General features: G+C 36.1%; 1 protein-coding gene across 21 annotated transcripts in view; it reads right to left on the bottom strand.

The window, feature by feature from the left end:
- Window positions 1-4,433: 4,433 nt before the first annotated feature.
- LOC124605478 (calcium/calmodulin-dependent protein kinase type II alpha chain) overlaps window positions 4,434-19,234 on the bottom strand; it is a 983,452-nt gene continuing 968,651 nt past the window's right edge. For all 21 annotated transcript variants that reach the window (XM_047137200.1, XM_047137224.1, XM_047137250.1 and 18 more), the window contains one exon: window positions 4,434-10,395. In XM_047137200.1, coding sequence (XP_046993156.1) covers window positions 10,263-10,395 — 133 coding nt within the window. In that variant the 3' untranslated portion in view covers window positions 4,434-10,262. The remainder of the gene's footprint in view (window positions 10,396-19,234) is intronic.

Here is a 19,234-nt window from a genome sequence, read left to right as displayed (position 1 = left end):
AACCTGTATTGAAGTTATCTCTTACTGAAAATACTGTCCATTCTCTGTAGTATAAGTTTTCTGTATGTAATATGACTGTTGAGTGACATTATTTGAGGAATAATTTGAAAATGTAAACTGTGTACTAAATATGACTTTCCTACAATAGTGATTGACCAGTTATTGTAGTTATACTCTGGAGAGCATGTATTTGATTTGTGGTTCTTCTTTGAGAATTGCATGCATGGTCATGTGTTTATGAATTTGCTAATGAGATGAACAAATGGACAATGGTAAAGATGTGTGTGTGTTGCTAAATGGACAAGTTTCACTGTGAAAAAAGACATTTTGTGGAAAGTTTGTTATTACAAAATGGTGTGATGATGAGCAGTCTGTGAGTTTGTTTGATATGATAAAGAGTTAAATGAGATCTGGGGGGAGGGGGGGGGGGGGTCAAATATACTGTATAGTGGAATATACTGAAATATTAATCAAAAAGAAAGGATACATATATAATTAACTTTTGGTTCATTGACATTAATCTGTACATAGTTACATCTTTACAGTTTAGAGATGCTTAATTTTGTGTGATTTTGTTTGTAAATATGGTGATAGTATAGGAGAATATGTGAATGCTTTTGATATATTCATACCTGATGTGACCTTAATTGTGGCCTACACGAGTACCTTGAGTAATGGGTTCATCCCTGTTCCTACCTAGAGAACTGTATCCTAGATCCTTATCTGACCTGGAAGTATAAATTAAAAAACTGTGAAACTAATAGTGGACTGTGCTATTGCAGCCTAGAGACTGCCAGAAAAAGAGGGGTTGCAGGCATGAGATGGACAGTACAAAAGGACTGATGATTGTGAGTTGCCAACTCCTTAAAATGTGCAATGTGAAAAAATGATTGGATGTATGTATTTAGCTGGGAGAGGGGGGGGGGGGGGGTTTATAACGATACAGCCTTCTTCCCCAAAATTCATATTAAATGTCTGATACCACCTTTTTTTTAAAAAAAATATACATGCATCCAGATAGTTATTGGACAATTGAGTGCTTCCTAAGGCCTTGTATGTGTGTATCTCTGTAGATATTGTTCTGTCCTATTTCATAAAAAAACTTGATACTCATTGCAAAGGTGTGTGGAATGTTCTGCATGGACATGCGGTGTCATAATTGTCGATGGATTGTTGTCATTGATAAAAGTGAGTACATATACTAAATTGAGTAACTAATAAAGAAATTGAAGTCCTTAGAAATAAATAACTAGAGATTGCAGATATATTAGCATGAAAAATCAATGTTTCTAATTAACAAAATGGTAAACTAAAAATCCAGTAACAGAAGACCTCACTATCTTGAGAAACAGCTAAAAAGTTATTACCAACCAATGTATTTTCATTTGTTATCTATTTTTATGTCTTCCTCTGTAATTAATATTCTTTGTAATTACATTTCTAATTAACTCTCCAATTGTTTACATCTCACAGTTTTTCAATTTCCAGTAATTGAGGCCTTATTTGTGCATTTCAGGTACATAATTGGATAAAGCATGAACTCTGTACTATCATTACATGTTAGTAACCAAATCCAAACTGTAATTAATTATGTAACTAAAATAATATGAGAGACATTATTGTAATTAAAGTTCAGAATGATTTTATTATGGAAAACTAGCGATATTACTATAAAAGATTGTCATTGAATATTGTATTTTATACCTTATTTGGCTGTAACATCAGTTTCTTTACGTTTTGTAAATTTTAATTATAACATCACAATTGTACAAAATTAATAATGCTTTATTTTGGAAGTAATTGTTAAAGTTCTACATAAAGCGATGCAGTGATGCTGCGAGGAATCAGTTTTGACGTTAGTTTTGGAAGTCAAAGAGATCAGTAAAGTGTGTCTGTGTTTTGTTTACATGACGAGTGTGCAGTTCGGATGTCAATTAACGTGAATAAATTTTGTGAAGCATGAAAATTTCATATTCATTCAACAATGGACCAGGCAGAAGAAACTTAAGTTAAGGAACATTCTACATGAATCGTTACAAAGTCTCCCCTGCCCCGGGGTCTTGCGTGACTTTTCTGAACTGTATCTCTTTCCCTAAACCTCTCCAGTCTTTTTCCTTTACCTTTCTTCCTTCCCCTTCACTCTTCTGCCAGAAGAAGGAGCCACTGGCTCTGAAAGCTTGTAAAAGTTCAATCCTTTGTGTGTGTGTGTGTGTGTTTGTGTTCCCCTGCTGCCACTTTATGAGCACAGTTTTTTATCTGTCCATTTAAATTATATTATCAATAATTGAAGATTTTTGTTAATACATTTATGAAATATGATAGATTTTACAAATGATTCACGTTTGCTGCAATGTTTGTGTATGTGAGTAGAAATGAGTGTGCTATATAAAATCGATTTTCTCGAGATTTGAGGTAGATAGAAAATCCCTCCCAGTTTAAAACAAAAAACTCATAGCATCTACTGTTTTACATTGCAAACTATTCAAATTTCATGCTGCAGTTTATTTGATTCTGAAATACTGCAATAACTGTATGAAGACATATAGCTTACCATGAAACTGACATAAGGGTGTAAGCAATGAAATAATCAATTGTTTTTAGCAAACAGTTTCTGTCAAACTACTTGATAAAGAGTGCAGAGTAGCAGATGTGTGTGCATCTCTGTTTTGTGAGTGTATAGCACAAGCCTCTTGTCATGCTGAATCGGGCAAAAAATATGTCATTCAGTCTGGCTAGGCAGGCGGCGCTATCTGCTGCGTTCAGTCCTACCACCCACCTGTCACTGTTTTCTGCCCCATTACGTAACAGGGGGATATTCTCTGCAGTGCTTTGAGCTGCCCACAACTGCCCTATACTAGGCAGGTAATATGCACTTTTTGTGTATGCTTGCTAGACTGATACTAGTAAGTGCAGCAACTTCTTGTAAGTTGACAAGCAAATCAAGGTGTATTGCAATCAAAACAAACACTTCCATATCCTCATTTCTTGGAAGACTTCTCAAACTACTTGTTTCTCAAAGCTGTTGTTCAGTCATGACATCGTAAGGGCTGACAGAGCTCTTTCACTGGGATATCTCAGAGTAGAAACCATGGCTGCTTTATTGGCATCAAGGGAGCATTCACTGAATATACTCACTGGATGTGTATGGTATGTTTATTCCACATCTGTGGCAGATCAATCACACATTTTTGTGAATTACAACCTGTCTTGTATACAACAGTGCAAGGATACGTTCCACTATCCATATGCTAGATCATACAGTGCATCGAGAAAGCTTGTTGCTCTGTACCACCAGCGACTTTACAACTTGAAATGTGCATTCAGAAAAATGGCCAGTTGTTCAAACACTTAATTTAAATGAGCATTCCACCACCAGAATATCCATCTGAACACAGCCAAGTATGTACAACATGTTGCATCCACCACTAAAACTTTGAACATTTCTAGCTCCATAATTAAAATTTCTAGAAGTCTGATTTAAAGTGATTTGCACAGTTGGTTTAAGTACATCAGTTTAATTATAAAAAAAGTTCTGTTTATAACATTGTAACTTGTTGCTGTAGCTCTCTGGAAGATAACTAAACAAACTATGTTCAAATGTGAAGTGAGGGAAAAGCAACCACTTACCTGTAGATGATTGGTGCGTATAGCACACAATTAATACTAACTTCCAAGTTCTTGCTCTTTTTCTAGTAGGAATGCATGCGTGCGCACACACACACACACACGCACGCATGCCCGCCCGCCCACACACACACACACACACACACACACACACACACACACACAGAGAGAGAGAGAGAGAGAGAGAGAGAGAGAGAGAGAGAGAGAGAGGCTCAAACGTTAACTGAAAGAGTAGCAATTCTTACATTTGCTCTCCAAATAAGTATTTCTTTCACTTATTATTTTACAAGTTTTTTTGGGTCTCAGTCTTCTGATTGGTTTGATGTGGTCCTCCACAAATTCCTCTCCTGTGTCAACGTCTCATCTCAGGGTAGCATTTACAACCTACATTCTCAATTATTTGCTGGATGTATTCCAATCTCTGTCTTTCTCTACAGTTCTCACCCTCTATACTGTTATAAGTTATAGAGAAAAATACTTTATCTGTTCAGTCATGTATGTATGTGAAGGCAGGGGTCTGGAGGAAGAAGGTATAGGGAGAGGGTCAGACACAAGTTTCCCCTTATTTTCTGACACCAATCATCCTATGGAACTGCAGTCAATCGAAGCTTAAATGAATACTTTGTCACAATATATGGTAGAGTTTTACAATGAAATCTTCTGAAAGCTGGAAGTATTTACAAGTCACTGCTTACATAGGTGGTAAGTACATATCATATGTTAAAGAAAACAATGATTTTTACCAAATTTGGTGACTTTGGTCACAGTAACTGCTGTACAACAATTTTTTGTGTAAATGTCTCCAAATATTTACTGTTTCACATAATAAGGATTTTATTCACTGAATATCTTCACATATATGAGGTAAATCATTTTTTATTCATATTTTTATAAAATTCCTTACATGATTCAACATGAACAATAGGAAGCTACTACCTCTAAAGGCAGGTAATCTTACCAGACTCATAATTTCCATTTTTTATTTTATTTCTGTAAGGAAAGTTATAGTGAAAGGGGATAAATGTTGTTTCTAGAGACAGACAGACAGAGAATGTCAACATTGTTGGTATCAAATATCATGAGATCTATCTTTCAACTTCATTCATAACTTTCATATAAAGCAAATGAGGACAATAGTTATATATTAATTCCTTCTTAATAATATTGAAACTACAAATGTTATCATTTAGCAGAAAATTGCATCCAGATAAAAATAATCATTCAACAATAACAGATAAACAAATACATACGATATCTTTTATATACATTGACTGACAATGTGTGTGATATATTTAACTGTATTATTCAAGAACATATTTTGTGCATTTTCTACGTACCATATAATGTGTGGAGTACTATCAATGAACTTTTAATGGTCTTAGTCCACACATTAGTAACATGTAAAATAAATTTTCTTTCAATATTTTTGTTAATATGATAAATTCTAAATTTTGATTTCTTGCTTTCTTTAAGATTGCATTTGACAATCACAGATCAAATTTTTCACAACAGCTATTTCACTATGGCTCCATGGATTACTATGAAGAATTCTGGTTACATTAACTGTCTATGACAAGTACTTTTTTCATTTTAGAATGTTTACATAAAATAATTTCATAGTGAGTACGGAGTATGTCACAACAGGAACTTCACCTGAGACAGCAGAAGTCTACCTCTGACTAAGCAACATATTTTCATACAATATTAAAAAAGTCTTGGGTGGAATGTATGAGAAAAGAGAAGTAGTGTTACTGACAGAGAAATATGTAAACATAATATTACAATGTTGAACTGTGGAAAATACACACACACACACACACACACACACACACACACACACACACACACAAGGTACTCAATTCTGAGACTGTGACTCAAGAGAAATAGTGTCTCCAGCAGAGAGGCATGTAAACATAATGTTACAGTGTTGAACAATTAAAAAAAAAAAGAAGAGTTACACTATTCTGTGGCTGAGAATCAGGAAAAAGTGCATATATCTGTGTGTGTGTGTGTGTGTGTGTGTGTGTGTGTGTGTGTGTGTGAGAGAGAGAGAGAGATGCATTTCATCTGTGAGAAAGCGAAGGTTAAACACTTCCTTTAAGTCTTTTCTCATACAACAGATAGCATTTTTTTCAAGATGTCCACTGGTAAGCTTAAATGAGTTTCAAAATACAACTGACATGTAGAATTAATACTGATTCCCGTACGCCTACCAATTAAGAATTTTGTTAAGTGGTAACACGTCACTGTCTGCTGATTGGTTGCAAATGATGGTTTTAGTTACGAAGTTTTACACTTTGAATGAATTGTTGGCACCACAAATAAATAAATAATAAAAAATAAAGTAAACTTAAGATTAAAATTACAATATTAGTATAAACACCATTTTTAGCAAATGGAAATCTTTCTTCACTACACCATACAATTAATATTTAAAGTGTCACAGAAATACGAATGTCATGGAGATTGTTTCATACTTCCCTAGTTTCAATCAATCACTCAGTCAAATGCAATCTTAATTTTAATACTTTTAAATTAACGCAAGGTTGAAAGATGAACTGCTTGATACAAGTGGGTAATAGACACCTTTCCAGATATGGTATAAAAGTTTGCTGAAAATGTATTTTATTATTTGTGTAACATGAATAACATTACATATTAGGGAAAACAATAACAAAGAATTAGATGAGCAAATACCATTTTGCAAAGATTTTACACTGTACACATTTGTACTGACTATAACAATTTACACACACATACTAGATAACTTCAGTACATAATATTTTGTGTGGTAGATATAGACTGAGCCATAGAAAGCTACCAGTCAAAGTCAATGTAATTCAATTGTATAGTCTTTTAATTTGATGCATATTTAACTTTTTACAACAATTTTTTAGAATTCTCCATACATCCATTAAAATTTCCCATTTTGAAATTAATATCACAAGTTAACAATAATAATAACAACAAAAATCAGTAATTACATTGAAGATAGTGTCCTTTAACTGGCATTTGTAATGACAGAGAGCATAGCGAATATAACAATGTGCTTCATGTTGAGAAATTGAAATAATAAATAAAAGTAATAATAGCAATATGAGATTTCATACAGATATTTACTTTAAAAGTAAAATACAAAAACCACTGAAGTTAGTAGCTTTTGAGATTTGAAATATTACATTAAAAACAGTGTACACTGAAAACAGTATTTATTACAACGTGCACAAAGAATTTTCTGTGCCAGTATAGCTAAAGACGTTTTCATTTGTAGTTTTCCCCTTTGGAATCAATTACAACATACATTAATTAATAAACGAGCAGTTACATGTGCAAGACATGGCAAACAAATGATTTTTCAAAATGCAAAACATTATAACAGAAACAAAATTAATCTACTTTATCTATATCGAAAGAGAGCAGTATAGTAATCAATACAGAAATTTTAAACAAATAAGGAAGGATTGTACTGAATATGACTGTCATTCAAATGCTTTTAAATTAAAATGAAAAAGTAAAGTTCTATTTATAACTTCAGAAAATACATCTGCTTAATTACAAATAAAAATCGACTCCTCATGCACTCTTACCAACAGTACATTTTTATTTGAAACGCTATGAGGTCTCCTCATCTCTAAATGCTCAATACACCCAAATAACATTAAATGTAAAATAAGAGCAAATGAAAATAAAATGGAACCAAAGTAGTTCCAAGCATTTGGGAATGCTCTTAAGGTGAGAGGAAGGGGAAAAAGTAAGAGCAAAGCAAACTGCACAAACAGTTAACTTTGATGTAAGATAAAAAAGAACTATATCTGACATGGTTGTAGGCTACTGATATCTTCTATAACAGCATTATAAGAAACTGCATCTTGTGCACTGCTTCAAACAAACAGCACAAGATCATAAACAAACACAGGAGATAAATACCGTCAAAAGTTCATTTGGTGTTACCAGCAGAAATGCATAGCCTTATTAGTTTAAATGGAAACCAATTATTTGTTCCAATATTATATATAGTGAATAAAAACATACAAAATATTGGGCTATAAGTGTTATACTATACTGGAAGAATACTGCAATGCAAACGATCTTGTACTTGAAATTATTACAAGATTATTAAAGAGAAATCTATACATGTGCATGTAGCATTTTTGGTGGCATTAATTTAATATTAACATCAAAGTGCAAATGAAAGTGTGAAATATTACTTATCTTCTTATGGGAACTGTTATATTGCCCTACAGAATTTATGATGTTGTACTGACACACTAGTATAAAATAATGCAACATATGAATAAAATAAGCAGACGATTTCAGACTTTTAGTAAATATTTTAAGACAAAAAGCTGATGTTATTAACCCAATCTACAACAAACTCTTAAAAATTGAAAGTATGTGAACAAAGGCAATAAAAATGCTTCAAAATGCCTTGCAGAAATTACAAGCAGTAATCTCTTATTTCTTTCTTTCAAAAAGCAAGCTTATGAGTTATTTAATTTGAAATCAATAAAATTACTTCCATTTTCTATAAAAATGGCTAACTTTCAGAAGTTAATAGCATCGATATCATAAATGATAGTCATGGCTGCTGCAAAGGAAGGGTATAGAATTCTATCAGTGTTAGCGAAAAGACAGGAATGAAAATTATCAGATATTAATACAAGCATTTCAACAAATAACTTTAAAATGTGAATTTCATTACAAAAAACCAAATTAATGAGTATTTTTGCTTAAACTGGTTATTAAATGGAATAAGATGCTACCTTGATTTTAAAACCACAATTATTCCTTCAATTATCACAATAGAATTGTGCCTAAACTGATTCTGGAAATGATTGGGAAAAACTGTATTTTATTTCATTTCATTTCTTATAACTATTTTAAAACGTAACACCACCTACATGCAGAGCAGTACACATGATTCAGTCACCACTTCCTGTATTATGCTAACTACTGAAATTCCTCATTTGATTTTTGTCTTAATTTTATTTGCTTCTGGAGTTTTTATTTTCCAAGAGTTTTGCAAAACTTTAAACTCTTTTTTTATTATCATATAATGTGAGTCAATCTAGATTACATTATCATTAAAAAGATAATTATGACAGTTAGGCCAAACGATTAAGTTCGTCAGTTCATAGAACTGATCTTGTATTGTGAGATTAGGGTGAACTGGGATGGATAAGTGGATAAGGCAACTTGAGGACTGGTATTGGAAAGAAGGGAAGGATCTAAGTACTCAAACACCTAATCACTACGTACAACTCGGTTGCACACTCTTACCTTATCAATACCATTTTAATAATATTCCAAAAAGATTTCCTTTAATAGCAATCACATTTAGAAGCATGTTTATTACTATATTTGTTTCAATTACAGTACCAAATTACAATCAAGAGGGTTAACTGTATGACAATTTTTCTTTTAGGAAATGGTAAAATGTTTAGTTTATGTTTTTAATGATGAAATTATGGAATCTGGCCGATAAACCACGATTCAAGTCTTCTGGAAACTTGAAGCAATGCAGATATAAAAAATTATTTTCACTCTAAGCATCTGCATACTTGAGAAACCTATCTCATTTTTAATGGCTTATCTTTCAAATGTGAAATAAGTTATTACATGCAGCTATCATGAAGAAAAGTTTGGCATTTTCAGTAAACACTTATAAAAATGTTGCATGCAAATGTAAAACCATACAGTGTCATTCCTGTTGCAGTTGATACAGATGTTGTCTGTAAAATACTTTCAGTTTTATTAGTTAACAATTTCTGTTGTAATGCATTACTGCAAGACTTAAAAGATACAATGCTTAGATTTAAATGGTATGAAAGGAATCGTCTCTCACAGGTGCCTCTTTATGGAATGTCCTCGCCAAGGACAATGTAAAATTACTTTCACTGAAGGTATATAATTATAGTATGTATACGCCAGTAAAGCTGAGATTCCGACTGGAAAATTCTCATCATACTAAAGTCGTAGAAAAAAGAAAACATTACTATGGAGTACATCAACTGCACACTTTGCACCTCAGCCCATTAAATGTTAGCAGCCAGTTACTTGCAACATATGTGCCTTGCATATCAGCACCTGACCTATTTGTACTGTTTCATTTCATCTTAGGAAATGAAACTATTGGCAACAATATCTTTCACAGCAGCTGCAACTTGCATTCATGCTTGTCAGGTCAGCTTATTACATAACCGATGAATATGTGAGTGCTACAGTAACATTTTGCAATTGGAAATACAGTTCCTAACAACAAGTAGGAAGCTCATCAAAATATTATAATCACTTAAAAAACTAAATAGATCTACAATATTCAGATCTGTAATTAACAAATATGTAAATTAAGAATAACAGCTTAACCTGCATGTGCTTGTGCAGCTGTACACTTCACTTATTATACATAACATGTTGCAAAATAAGTTAATCTATGGGCTTTGGGGTTTCTTTTGAGAATACCCATAATATATCACCAATCTGCAGCCACTGACATACTCCTCAAAGCACCAGAATGCTGAGGTGACTAACACCACAGAACAAGAAGCAGCCAACACTGGAGCCACCAACAGTCAACATTTACTGGGGATGGTGCAAGTGAGTGCCACCAGCTTCAAACTCACATTTGTGCATAGTTCTTATTTATGGGCAAAGCCGAAGGCTGAGTGGCCAGCCACAGACGACCGATGAAAGTGAACATTCTGCCACTTGTTATCTCTCTTATGCCACACACGTGTTTCTTCAGACTGCTGGGTATGAGCTTGTCCTTGCCTGTCATTACAAATGTATGCAACACATTAGATATTACATTTTAAGAAGAGGTATTTCTGTTATTGTATACAAGGCGTGATAAAAATATGGTACTAATTTTATTAGAAATAAATTAATAATTTTACATGAAATTTAATTTAATCTCCTTCAGAGTACTGTCCCTGGCTAGCAATTATTGAATCCATGACTGGAAGCATTTCTGAAAGACTGCTTTTAGAAGGGTGAAAGGGTGTTCAGCAACCCTGTTGTGGCCCCTCTTTGTCAGGAATGGTGTCAAAATTTTTCTTTTAAGCATGGTTTTAATTTTTGGGGAGAGCTAGAAGTCACATGGTGCCAAATCTGGTGAGTAAGGTGGATGTGAACAGTTAAGAACACTTTTGCCATACCCAAAAACTCAAATCAAAAGCAAAGTGTGGCACGCCACACCATTGTGATGAAGAAGGAAATTGTTGGCCCATTTTTCTGGTCTCTTTATTCGTACATTGTGTAAATATTGCAACATGCTCTTGTAAAAATCTGCAGTTATAGCTTTCGAAAAGTAGTCTGGGTCTGTATGAAGATGTCCTTTACCTGCATGCAAACTGACACACGATTTTCCTTCTGTTCATCACACAAAACTATGGGAACAAATGCTGCACTCATTCGTCTTGTCTGCATATGCTTTGTATGGGCCCATACAAGATACTATGTTCTTTGGTAAGCTCTCAGACAGTTATATGCCTGTGTCAGCAAACAGTTTTTTCCACTTTTTGCACATTTCCTTCTGCTTTTGAGGTTAATGGACATTACAAATGTTGCTCATCTTCTACCAATTCATTTCTGCTTTTAAGCTGTTCATAATACTTGTAAACAGTCTTCAAGTTACAGCACGACTGCCATACACCAGTTTCAACAATTTGTTTCTTTGGTACTTTATTGCAAGTGGAAACAGAACTTAATGTTCATGCATTGTTTCAAATCTATGATGTGAGACAGATATGGTAAACACAAACTCAGTCTATCATCTCTTCATGCTGACTGATCAGGCTATCAGACAGATTATATCAAATGGCCATTGAGTAAACTGTTTTGCTCATATCTTGTACTTGTACAAATGAATGCATTAAAATAGTGACTAACTGAAACCCTCAGCAGCCGACAGGTGTTGTTGATATACCTCGATGTGGACAGCTGAAAATGTGTGCCCTGACCGAGACTCGAACCCGGGATCTCCTGCTTACATGACAGACGCTCTATCCATCTGAGCCACCGAGGACACAGATGAATAATGCAACTGCAGGGACTTATCCCTTGCACGCTTCCCATGAGACTCACATTCCCAACTGTCCACAATTCTACATATGTAATGTACCTTATAGACATGCATTAAAATAGAATTAGCAAAGGGCTAATAAGTTTTATTCCAATCTACAGAGAAAGAATAAAATGAGTCCTCAATAAAACTGAAATGAAATGATAAGAAGAGATGCTGAAGAGCACACAGGTAAGTAGAAAATTTGACAAACAGCTGAGCTTTCAAACAGTCATTTTCCTACTGCCACTGCCACTGCCACTGCCAACCCACCCACCCACTCACCCACCCACACACACCCACCCACCCACACACACCCACCCACCCATCCACCCACCCACACCCACCCACACACACACACACACACACACACACACACACACACACACACAGAGAGAGAGAGAGAGAGAGAGAGAGAGAGAGAGAGAGTTATCTGATAGCGCTGTAGCCTACAGCCATACTGAAGTAAACAACTATCTTGGCAGAACAGCAAAAGAGGGTTATGAGAACAAAGAACTTTATTCTCACAGAGTTCACATAAACTGCTGTGCTGTGTAGAGATGGAATCCAGATGGCACAGTTTGTGAAGCAGCTGTTTTACACAACTACACTATGTTGAGAAGCATGCTTGATTTAATTGGTCACTGGATATTTTAGGGATGGGTAGCTGTTTCACCGCCATACCCACACTGAAGCCTGGGCAGTGGTTGCAGTGAAGTTGGTTGGCCCACTTTCAGAAGGGTTTTTCTCATTTTAGCAAATGACTGGAGATACCAGTGGAGAACATGCTTCACTTGTTTATTTATGATGGTATTGAGTGATGAAGGGAGTATGCCTACCAGCAAGTTAAGAGACATATGAAGACATGATATAACTATTTCTGAACAAGGCAGGGATTGTAGTCACAGTCTGAAAAATTATCCAGCAACATTCTTGATTATACTGATGGGAACTTTCCCCAAGGCATATCCTATATTCCCATCTACTCCTTAGCCTTAATCCCTTATCTTACTTCCTTTTCCTGTTTCTTTTCTATGCCACCCTAGATAGCCCATATCTTTTACACTTGCTTGGGACATTCCCCTCTTTCCTCAGTATTTTTCCAGCAGCTCAGCTATGTCCCCTCCCTCTACACAAACTTACATGTTCCACATTTGAAATGTTTCTCACAATTTTCTTCTTCTGCTAGTCGTTCCTCTACCCACCTCATGTTCTGCACTAGCCAGAGACAACTGTCTTCCTATCCCCCCCCCCCCCCCCCGTCAATATCTCCCCCCCCCCTCTCTCTCCATATGAGTGTAATTCAAAAACTAAAGTAAAAAGTCCTCTGCAATGAAAGATATTCTCAGGAAATCAAGGAGATACACAGAGTTGCCGTTATGTACTTCTTTTTTACAGTCACCATTACTGTCCTAGCGTTTTTTCCACCAATAAAGAAATCTGTTGAAACCTGCATAAAAGGAATAAATGTACAGGCCTATGAGCCATTTAACAACAGGCTCCTGAATGTTGTTCTGATGCAGTGACTGGCCACAAGCCTCTTTAATAGTCCTACAAGATGACAATCTCCTGCTGCAACATCCAGGTTACATGAAGGGTATTCCGATAAAGTAATTAGAAGTGCTGGATCAGATCATGAGTTATCAGGGCCCATGTTGTAGGGCATTGCCATGCAACATGACCCTTTTGAAAGCAATTCCAATCATTTCCTCTGAATCATCTTCTGCAAGCATTCAGGCATGACACAATAACTATCATTATCTACACTCTCTGCTTGGATGACGAAGTCAACTAGCAGCACACACTGCATGTTCCAAAAGACTGTTGCCATAACTTTCTTCATAGATGCCATTGTTCTGAAACTCTTTATTGAGGGAGGAAGTGGGGTGGGGAATTCCATGTCATTGACGCTTTCTGCAGCTCAGGCGTCACATGATGTACCCATGTTTTGTCCTGTGTGATGGTACAGAGCAGGAACTGAGCACCCACAACATGATACCACATGAAGTGCTGTAGAGACAACCCCAATGCACTTAGATTTAATATAGTCTCTGAGTTGCTGTGGTACCCAGTAAGAAACCTTCTTGTGGTAGACCAATGTTTTGTGTACAATGTACATAACATTGCCACTGGCAATGTTGTGCACAATGTACTCAACATTGCCACTGGAAACATTGAATTTTGTGCAGTCACACATTGCCATACAAAGTGGATGTGCCTAGCTGCCCTGTTCTTTACTTGTCTCACATATCTGTTCTGCATTTATGGAAGTCTAAGCATCAAAACCTCACTTATTTTCATGACATTACAGTTGCTCCACGAAGTTTCACTACTTTGCAATTAATTGCAGCCGGAGAGTTTTTATTTAAAGGCAAAAATCTTACTACTCACTCTCCACTTAATTGCCAACAACATATCCATAAATGCCTCCCTCTTGAAGGTATTTAGAAGTGCAGTGGCACAGATACAGTTAATTAATGGTGGAATTTGAAAGCTTTGAATGTCTCTGCTAGTTAGGCATGGAACATATTTCATGTGGAACATTTATACACCTGTGAGAGCTCTTATTACTTACTGACTCACTCTCATTTATTAGCTCTGAAGCAAGTCTTTGTCTGAAAGATTAGCAAGTTGTTGTTCTTCTTACATTTCAGTGTTTTCTGACATCTTCTGAGAACATTTTGACCAGATTTGTCTACTGATTTTATGAATTAAGAAAATATGTATTCTCTACCATTGCCATGTCAAACATGTTAAGTTAAAAGCACAGTATATTCACCATTCTCGCCAAATTTTATTTACTGTAACTTATAATTACTTGCACCTTAATAACATTAATAAAATTACTTATAAAAATCATTATGTAGGTTGAGTCATCCAACCTACTCGCTTCAGCTGTTTCAAGAACCATTTAAGATATTGTTGAACATAAGAAAATCTTCATTAAGTAATGTATTATAGTCTCCTATCATAGCTATATTAATTTCAGAGATATTGGTACCAAACTTGCTTTTTCAAATGGAACTATAGTAATTTATGCTGCCAGTATCTAAAATTTCAAAGACATAAATTAAACCACATTAGACTTTTCAAAATCTGACAAGAAGTTTTGGAGAAATTACAATATTTAGAACTTGGGACTTATCTGTCTTGGACATTCAACTCAATGTGTCTTATGTGGGACTATGTTATCATATGAAACTGCAGCATCCAGCTGATGTGGCACTCTAGCTTGAAGCAGCTAAGGAAGTCTAATTACAAATTCACAATAGCTGAGAGTTGTATAATTTTAAACTGATACTAATTGCAATTTGCTACATGTGGTCAGACCAACCCACAAACTGGAAGGCACATGACATGGCATATAAGGATGACTCATCTGTTAACTATGGTAGCAGTTGTGTTTTGGTTTTTCAGAATCTTGAAATAAATGTGGATGTCAGAAATAGAATGGATTTGCAAAACAAGAAATTGATGTTTAGAGATGGATAACCCTCGAGCAGGTGCGCCTGTGTATAAAGTGAGCCAACAAAAAATAAAATGATTTTGCACGGTTCCATTTTTGTTTTATAACTGCAGACCTGTACCCATTCCTTAATTATTGCTTCAGGTAAAACAATGATAGTTTGTGTTGCCATATGTACAACAAGTGAGCAGCAGTAATACAAAATACAATGCGAGCTAGAGAGAAAAAATTTACGATTGTTAAAAAAACATTGATTATGAGCTAGCAGCCTAATGCCACATTGAGGCAGTTGTCTAAGAGACAATTAGTGATCGAATAAGCAGCTGGATGGGATCTGATGCCACTGCATTGCTTAATGCTTCGAGTGGGTCATTACTGTCTCTGTACCACCTGTCCTTGGCAACAGGATGTTGTACTGAAAATTTGTATCATTCTTGTTTAGTAAAACAGTGGTGTAGCTCATATTATGTCAGTTTATTTTCTTCTTGTTTAAATAAACTAAGATTATACTGTGATTTTGATCATACATGACTCATCTTGGCAACATAAATGAAGCTATTCTATACATGTGTACAAAATGTGCCGCACACCCGCTCATGTTGTGATAAATGGCACACCAGCTCGAGGGTTAAGTAATAACTTCACATATGAATATTTTACTCTGCAGTACAATGTCCACTGTTTTGACACATCTTTGAAAATTAAAACATGTGTGGCAGAGGAACTTGAACTTGGAACATTTCATTTTTCAATGCTCTTACTGACTGAACCGAGCGATTCAGGTGTAGATCACAACCCACTGTCATAACTTCACTTGTGCCAGTACCTCTCTCCTTGTTTTCAAACTTGTCAAAAGTCCTTCTGCATATTTGAAAAGTAGGAGACAGCCACCGGCAGAAATGAAGCTGTGTGGGTGGGTCGTGAGTCATGCATGGGAAACTCAGCTGGTAAGAACACTGCCCTTAAAAGTCAAGGTTCCTGGTTCAAGTACTAGTACAGTGCACATTTATAATCTACCAGGATGTTTCAATGACTTCACCTGAATAGAAAAGTTAATATGTGTTTAATGTAAGATACACACTTAATGTTTACATTGTCAAATCACAACATCAACAAAATCACATACAATTCCATTTATTGAACAAGTGTTCAAAATTCTCACTGTCTCCAGCAAGATAGGTTTCTAGTTGCAAGTGCCCAGAACGTCCTGCAGCAATGTGATGATTTAAATCCTCTTGGCTTATTGTAACTTATGCAGAATCGTCTTTGAGTGTAAAAAGTCCTGTGACATCAATTCAGGCAAATACACAGCATGACTTATAACACTGCCACAGTCCATCAAGTGGCCAGAAAATGGCTGGATGAGAACTGTGTTGGTACCACATAAACAGATAAAATTTCAGTTGGTAAATCACCTAGAAGACTTGTCAGAAATTTGCTAAGAAATTCTACGTGTATGTTACCTGATGATGTCTCCTCAATGAACTAAGGAACAATTATATAGTCTCCATCAATTTCACAACCAACTTACTTTCACTCCACTGACTCCAGGGTTAAGCAGGCCTCACTCAGTACACATCCTCAATGGCTTAAAAAGTGTCTTTCTTACTTTCAGCTTTTTATGATTTGTTCACTGGTTAAGAGAATTCTTCAAAGAATGACACCCTTATCCTGTTACATCAGAACCAAATGACAGAATTCTATGCATTTTTGCAAATTAATCTATTGGTATCTGTAACTGCACCCTGCAAATAACTAAAGCACATGGTAGAGGGTACTTCCCATTGTACCATATAAAAGGGCTGTTCAAATAGTAAGGTGACTTTTCAAATTGATTGGGCAATGTACATTCAATTATCAATGTTGTTTTTTTGTTCTGTTTGTACACATGTACCAAACATAGGTTCACAGTTCCACATGTACAGCATACTTCGTATGTTTTTGACAGATAGAAAGATTAGATGTGCTTTAGTCTGCTTGGCGATTTTTGATTATTATAAAAAAAATTAAGCAAAGAATTTGCATCAAAAATTTTGTGTGAAAAATGGAATCAAGTGCTCTAAAACACTTGAAATGTTAGAATTTTTAGCATGTTGCAGTCCCGTCAGCAACTGTGATACACTAATATATTGAAAATCCGCCTCAGTTGCAAAAATTTTCTGGTCTTTACCCAGGTTTCGGCTAGATTAATCTAGCCTTCTTCAGAAGCATAAAATTACTATAACATGCCAGAGTAAGGCACAGTCATCATTAAAAATTACGAGGTGCATTCAAGTTCTAAGGCCTCAGATTTTTTTCTAATTAACTACTCACCCGAAATCGATGAAACTGGCGTTACTTCTCGATGTAATCACCCTGCAGAGGTACACACTTTTCACAATGCTGACGCCATGATTCCATGGCAGCAGCGAAGGCTTCTTTAGGAGTCTGTTTTGACCATTGGAAAATCGCTGATGCAATAGCAGCACGGCTGGTGAATGTGCGGCCACGGAGAGTGTCTTTCATTGTTGGAAAAAGCCAAAAGTCACTAGGAGCCAGGTCAGGTGAGTAGGGAGCATGAGGAATCACTTCAAAGTTGTTATCATGAAGAAACTGTTGCGTAACGTTAGCTCGATGTGCGGGTGCGTTGTCTTGGTGAAACAGCACATGTGCAGCCCTTCCCGGACATTTTTGTTGCAGTGCAGGAAGGAATTTGTTCTTCAAAACATTTTCGTAGGATGCACCTGTTACCGTAGTGCCCTTTGGAACGCAATGGGTAAGGATTACGCCCTTGCTGTCCCAGAACATGGACACCATCATTTTTTCTGCACTGGCGGCTACCCGAAATTTTTTGGTGGCGGTGAATCTGTGTGCTTCCTGACTGGCGCTTTGTTTCTGGATTGAAAAATGGCATCCACGTCTCATCCGCTGTCACAACCGATGAAAAGAGAGTCCCATTCATGCTGTCGTTGCGCGTCAACATTGCTTGGCAACATGCCACACGGGCAGCCATGTGGTCGTCCATCAGCATTCGTGGCACCCACCTGGATGACACTTTTCGCATTTTCAGGTCATCATGCAGGATTGTGTGCACAGAACCCACAGAAATGCCAACTCTGGAGGCAATCTGTTCAACAGTCATTCGGCGATCCCCCAAAACAATCCTCTCCACTTTCTCGATCATGTCGTCAGACCGGCTTGTGCGGGCCTGAGGTTGTTTCAGTTTGTTGTCACACGATGTTCTGCCTTCATTAAACTGTCGCACCCATGAACGCACTTTTGACACATCCATAACTCCATCACCACATGTCTCCTTCAACTGTCGATTAATTTCAATTGGTTTCACACCACGCAAATTCAGAAAACGAATGATTGCACACTGTTCAAGTAAGGAAAAGTTGCCATTTTATGTATTTAAAACAGTTCTCATTCTCGCCGCTGGCGGTAAAATTCCATCTGCCATATGGTGCTGCCATCTCTGGGACATATTGTCAATGAACGCGGCTTCATTTTAAAACAATGTGCATGTTTCTCTCTTTCCAGTCCGGAGAAAAAAAATCGGAGGCCTTAGAACTTGAATGCACCTCGTAAAACCTATAGTACTTTGGTACCATGTCGAATTAAAACTACTCAACTGAAATCCAGCCCCGGCATCACTTCACCACATGGTGGTTGGCAGCAGCAACTATGTCGGCACTGACCATTGCACATGTAATTGCACTGAGAACATAGCAACTCGTGTGTGTATGCATACGGAGAGTCAAGGTTGTATATCATTGGCCATCTGTATATCATGTGTTGGGAGCTGATAACCGTAATTGTAATCAAACTAAATATTATGTAGATGAAGTCCCTATGTGTAATAACTATACACAAATTGTATTAAATGGTAGGAAATTTACTTGTTGGGTATATAAAGTTTAAGGATTACCTTTACGCTTTTAAGCACATATGGTCATCATGTAAAGTATCCTCACTGAGCATGACTAATAGCGGGCACCTTACTTGTCTCCCTTATTTAAAACCTTAATCATTATCTATAATTTAAAACTGCATACAGCGTAAAATAAAAACATTTTAGCCTATGAACTTCAACTTTGATC

Source organism: Schistocerca americana, chromosome 1 (genome assembly GCF_021461395.2).
Source record: "Schistocerca americana isolate TAMUIC-IGC-003095 chromosome 1, iqSchAmer2.1, whole genome shotgun sequence".
NCBI classification, from domain to species: Eukaryota; Metazoa; Arthropoda; class Insecta; order Orthoptera; family Acrididae; genus Schistocerca; species Schistocerca americana.
The sequence above is the reverse complement of the archived record's forward strand: the minus strand, read 5'-3'. Positions and strand labels throughout refer to the sequence as shown.